We start from the raw sequence: 10,125 nt of genomic DNA, 5'->3' as shown, positions 1-10,125 counted from the left end.
TTATATTAATTGACAGTTATGAGCTTTTATTTTGTAGTTACTGTTTGTGTTTCCTGCTGCAGCTACGCGGATATGTTGACGCCGTACATGAACTCTGTCCCCGCCGTCATCGCCAAGGCCTCCGCCATCCACAACCCCATCATCTACGCCATCACACACCCCAAGTACAGGTACACACACACCCACAAATAAGAAATCAATAGTGCTTTTATTTTGAAGGCGGTTTACGTATTACGTAAACGTACGTACTTGCCTGCATTCATACCTTATATATAGTCTATGATGAATACACACCTGGAATGAAACGTATTCCACAAAATACAGTGATTTTGTCAAAAACACATATTGCTTTTAGCATAAAGCTAATAAATTACTGGTTTACTGCATAACATACATGCTATAGTTTTTGTGGTTTTAATGTATGTTTAGTAGCTCAATACCTGTAAACACACAGAGGCTGATCTACAAATAGTCCTTGATTTGCACACGTGTTTTGCTATCCAGAAATACAAATTTCTAATTTGTAACTTGTATTTTGGTTTTTACAAATAAGTGTGCATTTGTAAATATATTGTACATTGAAGCGCATACTTTTTGATACTTTATATCAACTTTAGATGAATAAAGACGCACTCGTTATTATTTACCGTTTGTTTTTCATTTTACCGTTCCACCTGTTATTTCCTGTCACTAATTTCAAAATGAAAGCACCCGTTCCACACTGGACGGCACCTTTTCAAAATAAAAGCACCACAACATTGTAAAACACCAATAGGAACCTTGCTAAGTGTCATTTACATTTGTGTTTAAAATAAATGTTAAAGTGATATAGTGATTGGAGTATTTACTACTTTTTACTGCTATATTTGATTTACTCCACATTAACAGTCTCATCACAACATGTATTCTTATCAGCAGCAGCTCAAAACCAGATAATTTACTGTATTTCATAAAGCGATTAAATTAATATTGAGCAGAATTTAGTTCAGAGTTTTGGTCCCTGATCTTGTCATCACACACCTCAAGTATAGGTACACACACACACACACACACCTCATTAAAATCAGTTTCCTCTCTGGATTCGTCCTGTAAATTAATTTCCAGAAGACGATAACGGATCGTTAGAGAATAAAGTGAATTAATTCAGATTAAATGTGAATGTGCAGCTTCAGTGAGTCGATGTGAGCAGATCGATCATCAACACCTCACTGACCTCAGCGCCGCTCCGCTAACCTGGATGTTCACTGGACCGACACACACACACACACACACACACACACACACACACACACACACACACACACACACACAGTGCAGGATAAAAAGAAAGCAGCTTATATAATCAATTTATGGCGGTCTCTGAGACTTTTATTGTGAAGGAGAAGGACTTTTATTTTGAAACAGCAGTAAGGACTCTTATTATGAAGCAGTGAGAGGACTTTTATTGTGGAAATATTAGACTTTTGTCACAAGTCAGCTGTTTTGTTTGTTTTTGTTGTGAAGCAGAAGGACTTTTATTGTGAAATGTAAGACTTTAATTGTGAAGCAGAAAAAGGACTTTTATTGTGAAGCAGAGGAAGGGCTTTTATTGTGAATCAGTGGGAGGGCTTTTATTGTGAGATATAAGACTTTTATTTTGCAGCAGAAAGACTTTTACTGTGAAAAGGCAAAAGGACTTTAACTGTGTAGTAGGAGAATGACTTATTGTGAAGCAGTGGGAAGACTTTTATTGTGAAATATAAGACTTTTATTGTAAAGCAGAAGGACTATGACTGTGAAAGGGCAAGAGGACTAATTGTTAAGGAGAAGGAGGACTTTAACTTTTAAGGAGAAGGACCTTTATTGTGAAATAGAAGAAAGCCTTTTATTGTGAAGCAGGAGGACTTTTATTGTGAAGCAGCAGAACAACTTTTGTTGTAAAGCAGAAGGTTTTATTGTATTGTTTTATTTTATTTAACTCTTCTTCTTCTCTGTTCCTCTGTGCAGGATAGCGTTGGCGAAGTACATCCCGTGTCTCGGCTACCTGCTCTGCGTCCATCCTCGCGACATGCGCTCGGCGAGCAGCAGCTTCATGTCGACGCGGCGCTCCACCGTCACCAGCCAGACGTCCGACATCAGCAGCCAGCTGAAGAGGCAGAGCTACGGCAAGTCCCGCCTCTCCTCCGCCTCCGACAGCGAATCGGTGAGCTCCGATCCACGTGAGCTGTGACGTCATACGTGGTGGTGTGAGACAGAAACAGTGTGTGTGTGTGTGTGTGTGTGTCTGTGTGTGTGTGTCTGTGTGTGTCTCTTTGTGTGTGTGTGTGTGTGTGTGTGTGTGTGTGTGTGTGTCTGTGTGTCTGTGTGTGTGTGTCTGTGTCTGTGTGTGTGTGTGTGTGTGTCTGTGTGTGTGTGTGTGTGTGTCTGTGTGTGTGTGTGTCTGTGTGTGTGTGTGTGTGTGTGTGTGTGTGTGTGTCTGTCTCTGTCTGTGTGTGTGTGTGTGTATGTGTGTGTGTGTCTCTCTGCCTTACTGTGTGTGTGTGTGTGTGTGTCTGTGTGTGTGTCTCTCTGCCTTACTGTGTGTGTGTGTGTGTGTGTGTGTGTGTCTGTGTGTGTGTCTCTCTGCCTTACTGTGTGTGTGTGTGTGTGTGTGTGTGTGTGTGTGTGTGTGTGTCTGTGTGTCTGTGTGTGTGTGTCTGAGTCTGTGTCTGTGTGTGTGTGTGTGTGTGTGTGTGTGTGTGTCTGTGTGTGTGTGTGTCTGTGTGTGTGTGTCTGTGTGTGTGTGTGTGTGTGTGTGTGTGTGTGTCTGTCTCTGTCTGTGTGTGTGTGTGTGTGTGTGTGTGTATGTGTGTGTGTGTCTCTCTGCCTTACTGTGTGTGTGTGTGTGTGTGTGTCTGTGTGTGTGTCTCTCTGCCTTACTGTGTGTGTGTGTGTGTGTCTGTGTGTGTGTCTCTCTGCCTTACTGTGTGTGTGTGTGTGTGTGTGTGTGTGTGTGTGTGTCTGTGTCTGTGTGTGTGTCTCTCTGCCTTACTGTGTGTGTGTGTGTGTGTGTGTGTCTGTGTGTGTGTCTGTGTGAGTGTCTGTCTCTGTCTCTGTGTGTCTGTGTGTGTGTGTGTGTCTGTGTGTGTGTCTCTCTGCCTTACTGTGTGTGTGTGTGTGTGTGTGTGTGTGTCTGTGTGTGTCTGTCTGTGTGTGTGTGTGTGTGTGTGTGTGTGTGTCTCTCTGCCTTACTGTGTGTGTGTGTGTGTGTGTGTGTGTGTGTCTGTGTGTGTGTCTCTGCCTTACTGTGTGTGTGTGTGTGTGTGTGTGTGTGTGTGTGTGTGTGTGTGTTCTGCAGGGTCTGACGGACACCGAGGCTGACCTATCCAGCATGAGTTCCCGCCCCGCCAGCCGCCAGGTGTCGTGTGACATCAGCAGAGACACGGCGGAGCTGCCCGACGCCAAACCGTCCGCCAGCTTCAAGTCAAAGGTCAAGAGCCACGACTCGGGCATCTTCGAGAAGGTACACGCTTTTATTGTGAAAGAAACAGTCAGCTGGGGGACTTTTACTTTGAAGCATCTGCATGGAATTGAATTTGAAGCATCTTTTATTGTGAAGCAGCTGGATAAATTTTACTGTGAAGCACCTTGGGGGCTTTTATTTTTAAATAGATAGACCTTTATTGTGAAACAGAAGAACTTTTATTGTGAAATAGCAAGATGACTTTTACTGTGAAGCAGAAGGAAGTCTTTTATTGTGAAGCAGTGGGAGGAATTTTACTGTGAAATAGAAGAGACTTTTATTGTGAAGCAAAAGGAGATATTTTATTGTGGAAGCATCTGCATAGATTTTACCCAGACCGAGCTTTTATTGTGAAATAGCAAGAGGACTTTTACTGTGAAGCAGGAGGAGCACTTTTGTTGGTGGCTTTTATTGTGAAATAGAGATAGAAACATAATAAAGATAGAAACATATTTTGAAGCAGAAGGAGCACTTTTATTTTGAAGCAGCTGGATGACTTTTATTGTGAAATGGATTAAGGGCATTTACTGTAAAGCAGAAGGACTTTCATTGTAAAATTGAAGGAGCCCTTTCACTGTGAAGCAGAAAAATGACTTTTATTGTGATATTGAAGGAGCAGTGTTATTTTTTCTATGTGAACCTCTATAATTGGTAGGGATGGGTACCTTTCACATTTGAACCGATACGGTACCGATACCCGGTACCTGGGAATTGGTACCGGTACTCAACGGTACCAATTTTCGGTACTTTTGCGCTTGTTTATGTGGTAATAAATGTTAATTTGTTTAATAATAAAATCTATTTTTTTCAATTCAACATATTCATTTCTCAAAATATAAACTTTAAAAAATATATCAAAACAATATAAAATCCAGGATGAGCAGTGCTTTATTGTTTTATTGTAACATGAAGGTTGCAGTGTTATCAAAGAATGCAGAGGAGCTCTCAGGTGGCAGGTGCATGGAGAAAAAAAAAAAAAAAAGGTTGCAAGTGCACGTGTGATTTGTTGTGATGACGTCGTAGCTGTGCGGCGCAGCACCGGTCAGACAGTATTGTGGGCATAGCATGATGGAATAAACAAAGTTGAGTCGGGCTGCTCTGTGCACATATCGAGGATGACGGAGGAGTCTGAGGGATTTAATTTCAGCGAGGCAGTTTGGAGTAAAGTGGCAGGTAATGTTCCTGAGTTGAAGAGCGGAGTATTAGCGGAGATGCAGCAGCTAGCTGCTAGCTGCTAATGACTAGTCTACAGAAGAATGGAGAGAGCAAACGGAGTAAGGAAGGTCCAATCTGGAGGCAGACGAAGGCCAAGCCCGGGTAGAGACACTGGAGAGATAGCAGCTGGCGGCTAGCAGGCCTAGAGCCGGCTGTTCGTCTCTGCTCCGCGGTGGAAGAGGGCAGCAGCTAGTGGCTAGTGGCCGCGGTGAGCAGACAGGACCAGACGAGGAGGTAAATAAAAAAAATAAAAAAATTGTCAGCGATTGTCAGCACGCTTGTTAATCAAAGACGTTAAATGAAAACAGGTTGAAATCAATGATCAGTTTAAAGGTAACGCCGTTTAGGTACTGAAACATGGTACCGTTTGATTTTACATGAATCGGTACTTGGTAGTACCGACGGAATTCGGTCGGTACCTATAAAAGTACCGAATTCGGTACCCATCCCTAATAATTGGATTATTACTAGTGAAATGCACTGAAAGTTGTAGTTAAATTCTGTCCTGAAGTTTATATGTTCAGTGTTTTTGCTTTGTTTTTATTTAAAAAAAAATCAAATTTAAATGGCAGAACTGAATATTTGAACTTGTCTTAAAGAGATAAAACTTGCACATTGATGCTTTAAATATCAGACTTGGTGGTGGTGGACCTTCAGACAGCATGAATGCAGCTGCAGACGGATTAAACAGCAGGACGTTTACAGACTCTTTCAGATTATTACACAATATTTACCCCCTCACGGGGCGGGAGGGGTCACCTGAGGGATTCTGGGTCATTTTGAGGGTCAGTTGAGGCTGAAAGCAGAACATCTTCTTCCATAACACCGGTGTTCACGTTAATCTGTTTTTTGTGCTCTTTTAATCTGCTTGATGTGCTTTTCATCTCCAGAAAATCCCTCTCTTCCTTTTGATCTCAATCACTGACTGAAATCTGAATTTAGAAAGCGGTAATTGATTAGAGATGATAAACGGTGCTCGGATAAAATCTAATTCATAAATATTTAACCCTTTATTTGACAGGAAGTGACCTCCATCCCGCCTGTTTAATCAGTTTGATAATGACGAGTTTACGTGTTTGTTTTCCCTGCAGACGTCCTACGACAATGACGTCTCCACCGCAGGAGTCGCTGAGCGCGGCAGCATCCCAAACGTGAGTGCTGCCTGTTATTATTCTCAGATCTAAAGTTATGTTTGTACATTTATTTGTCCTTCAAATAATCAGGATAAAGCAAAATATTATTTATTATTATGAATTAAATGTTAAGGATATTTCTCGTTTTAGTGATCATAGTCATTGTTTTTCTAGTACATCTGGGAAATTAATCAAATTTTATTTTAATTCACAATTTTGGTTTTACACCATTCTAACAACAACAACAATAATCTATTATTATTATTATTATTATTATTATTGATTTACTGACTGGAATATCTTGAAAATATTTTACCAAAATACTGATTATATGTTTTGTTGTTTTCAGTAGATTTTTTGCCAAGCATGACAATACAGATTTATCAAATTCATTTTATTTATTATTTATAGATATGGAATATGTGCATATTAGCTATAACTTTTTTCTAGTTTATTATATAAATTATTTTCATTAATTTGTTTAGGTTTTTTTACATAATTTATTTAAAAATCTATATATTTTTTATATTATATTATATATTGTATTTATTTATTACATTTTAAGATTTTTTTATTGTATTCTTTTTTTTTTGTTGAAATATGTTTTAAAAAATGTATAAAACACATGAAATGTTATGCTAATAATTGTGATCTCAATATTGACCAAAAGTTGTGATTCTGATTTTATATATAATTTCCCATCAGCCTCAGCTGTGAACTTCAGGTCACGTGAAATATTTTAATTTTGCTATATTGGATTATATTATTATATTATATATTGGTTGGATCCAAAAACACAACAGGAGTTTGTATAATAAATTAAATTAAATTAAATTAAATTAAATATATCTAATGATAATAGATAGAATAATTGTAATTATTGATAATTATTTATAATGATTTTATTAATATTAATTAATTTAATTAATTGTTTTCCTGTGGGACAGTCGGATCACACGGAGGGACACGTGATGAGAGGAACGATTGGTCGAATCCCGAGCATCGTGGTCACCTCTGAGACCAGCCCCTTCCTTCCCATTGGACGAAATGGATCCAGCAAGTCCCGCCCCAAGTCGGCCAATAACAACAGCACGGGGGCGGGGTCTGGGTAGAGCGCCCGCTGCCACGTGACCAGCTGACGTCCAGTCACACGGGGTTAACCTGAAGTCCAGAAACAAAGTTTTACACCTCGTAGGTTTTAGAGAAGTTGATTCCAACTCTCTTTTAGTTTTAACTAGAGAGCAGATTTTAGTCTCAAGTCTGTCAAAGTCAAACCTGGACCTTTTTTTATCCAATGAAATGAGTGTTTGGCCACTAAAAGAGCAACTTAACACCTTTTTTTTGTACACCATATTTGAAAAATGCCCTCAAAGTTCTGACAGATCAGTGCACCAGAGTCCCTTTAATTTATTGGACGTTTTATCCAAAAACAGCCCTGAACTAGAATGAGACTCTGCCGAAACCAAAGGTGCTTTAAGTCGTAATGTGGAAACAACATGGACACTACAAAGAAGACATGTTGTGTTTTATTATTCAGACTTTAAACAACATGTTGGCAGCTGTTTCAAGTGTTTGTGTGACAATAAAGAGCAAAATTAACAAATCAGGCGAGCCATGAGAAACGCCCCAAACATTTTTTGTAGTTCAGACTTGAGGGGGCGTTCATGTGTGGGGACAAATTTGTCAGATTATTTTGACGCTTCAAGAACACAGCACAAATATCCCATGTCGCAATGTTAACAAAAGTGAAAATTTGTTTGTGTATCCGCCCTGTGATTCAGAATCTAATGGATTTTTTCCCTGGCTCGCCATTCCACCAAATAACAAAAATCCTTTGTTTGTTTTCTTTGTTTTTTCCTTTCAGTGAAATTCTCTGATTGAATTTGAGTTACCTCTGGCACACAGTTCCATTGTGCATGACTGAGGCTTTTATTGTGAAAGGCAAGAATGAGTTTTAGAAGATCGACCTTCAAAAGCTTTATTTTCAGTCGCCTAAAACTCAGTTTGGACATGTATGCAATGCAGAAACATGTGTACGCGATGCACTGAAAAATGTAAGTTTTTAAAAATATCTTCATACAAGTGGACATGGCCTGAATCATACTGAAAAAACAAACAAAAATGCCTCTATACTGAAAGTATTTTTGGTGTTAAGTTGCTCTTTGTGTTGTGAATTTTTGTTTTGAGAACAAATACTTTAATTTCTTTATTAAACCTTTATATTTACGACACCTGTGTGAGGGCTGTTTGATCCCTCTGTCGCATTTTTACTATTAAAACAGTTCATTTTGTCCTGGAGCCAAACAAGTATTTATTTATTTTTTATTTTTTTAAGTTTAACCCAAAGAAAGTCATGTTCCAGGTGGTATTGTTCCTATGATGCAGGTGAAGGCCCCGGAGCCCTTTTAGCAACAGTTTTCTCATGTTTCAGGAAAACTGATTCACATACGACGACTGTTTGTGATCAGGTAGATGTTTCTCTTGTGGCACACGATGCGATTTTTCTACAAAAAAAGAAAAAAAACACCCTGTGGTTTCCTGTTTGTGTTCTTGTTGTCTGTTGCTTTTTGATTTATTTTATTTTTGTGTTTCCAGCTCAGCCCTCTGCAGAGTACCGTTAAAGTTTTTCTTATAAATACACTTTAGGAACCGCAATTCTTTTAGGAATTCCGCAAATTCTATATAAAAAAACATCTTTTTAATCTGACAACCTAAACCCTAGTTTCAGATAGAAGGAGCCTGAAAAAGGAGAAACATCAAATTAAAATGACGTTTTATGGAAGGTGCCAGCATGATAATTTGGGAAATCCTCTTGCCACAATTAGAAATACATTTATTCAGATTAAATTTCCATCTGGTATGAATTGTGGATAATATCTGGGTTCGATGACAAAATGGGATTTTACAAAAAGTCAGACTGATTAAATTCAAATGTTTCTCCTTGTTTCAGAGACTCCTGAAGCCCTGAGGCCTGCAAACGCACTTTTATTAAAAAAACAAGATATTATAATGTTTCCCTGTTCTTCAGTTTGTGTTTTTCTTTCTGTTCGTGTTTCTTTCTTTCTTTTTCTTTACATATTTGCAGTGTTTTGCTGAGGGGCCGTGTAGTGGACTGTGATTGTGACAGTGTTGGTGTTAGTACGGTGGTGGCAAAGGGACTAACTGTTGATTGTAATGCAGCTCTTGATGAGCCCGTGTTGGTTTGAGTTGGGTTTTTTTTTTAATGTTTCTAGAAAATAACACAGATACACAACTCATTGAAAGTTTTCTGCTGGCAGGGAAGATATTATCATTACAGCCAAGTCAACAAGCCTGAGAATAACTCTATTAATACTGGATCAGCATGAAGAAAAGAGTCCAATAAGCTGAAACGGTTAAATCAAACTGAACTAACCAGAACCAAACTGTTCTAGCTGCTAAACTTATGAAATGAATAAGCTAATGAACCATTACCAAAGCAGAGAAACTGCTTGACCTGTTGACCTAAACTGATCAATGGAGCCAAATTGAGCTAAGCTAAATTGTTAGCTAACCTTAATCAAAATGTTTTATAAGCTAAACTTCCCAAACTGTTTTCTCTAACATCTAGCTCAACTGAAACAAACTGTTTCAGCTACTAAACCGAAGCATTAGTGTAGCAGAATTAGGCTAAATTGTTAGCTAACCATTTTCTTAATGTTTTAGAAGCTAAAGTAGACTAGCTAACCCTAAACATTATACCATAAAATAACCCCAATTACGGCAATGTAGCTGCCAAACTAAAGCATTAGCTGAACATCACCAAAACTGTTTTAGCTGCTGAACTGAGCCAAATGGAACAAAACTAAGTAATTAGCTAACTTTTACCACAATGTTTTAGGAGCCAGACGAGGCTGTTATCAAACCTGAACCAAGCTATTTTTGGTTAACCAACGTCTGGCTTAATTGAATTTAGATATTTTAGTTGCTATAATCATTAGCTAAACAGCACCAACATTGTGTTAGTTTCTAAACTGAACTAATAGACAAATCGAACCGAGCTAAATTTTTGGCTAAACCTCGAACAAAATGTTTTAGAAGCGAAACTAGACTAGCTAACCCTAAACATTATACCATAAAATAACCCCACTTAAAATAATGTAGCTGCCAAACTAAATAATTCGCTGAACACCACCAAAACTGTTTTAGCTGCTAAACTGAACCATTAGCCAAATGAAACAAAGCTAAATCAGTAGCTAATGTTTAGGAGCTAAACTAGAATGTTGACAAACCAAATTTAAATTTTTTATGGAGGTGAATTAACCTTCAGCTAAACTG

At 38.5% G+C, this 10,125-nt stretch overlaps 1 protein-coding gene across 1 annotated transcript in view; it reads left to right on the top strand.

The window, feature by feature from the left end:
- LOC131993308 (melanopsin-A-like) overlaps window positions 1-8,488 on the top strand; it is a 15,081-nt gene extending 6,593 nt beyond the window's left edge. Inside the window, exons 6-10 of the mRNA XM_059359153.1 lie at window positions 63-170; window positions 1,987-2,182; window positions 3,317-3,481; window positions 5,788-5,847; window positions 6,777-8,488. Of these exons, the coding sequence (XP_059215136.1) occupies window positions 63-170; window positions 1,987-2,182; window positions 3,317-3,481; window positions 5,788-5,847; window positions 6,777-6,941 (694 nt within the window). The 3' untranslated portion in view covers window positions 6,942-8,488. The remainder of the gene's footprint in view (window positions 1-62; window positions 171-1,986; window positions 2,183-3,316; window positions 3,482-5,787; window positions 5,848-6,776) is intronic.
- The last annotated feature ends 1,637 nt before the right edge of the window (window positions 8,489-10,125 follow it).

Source organism: Centropristis striata, chromosome 20, assembly GCF_030273125.1.
Source record: "Centropristis striata isolate RG_2023a ecotype Rhode Island chromosome 20, C.striata_1.0, whole genome shotgun sequence".
Taxonomy (NCBI): Eukaryota; Metazoa; Chordata; class Actinopteri; order Perciformes; family Serranidae; genus Centropristis; species Centropristis striata.
Note: the sequence above shows the minus strand (reverse complement) of the source record. Positions and strands in the feature narration are given on the sequence as shown.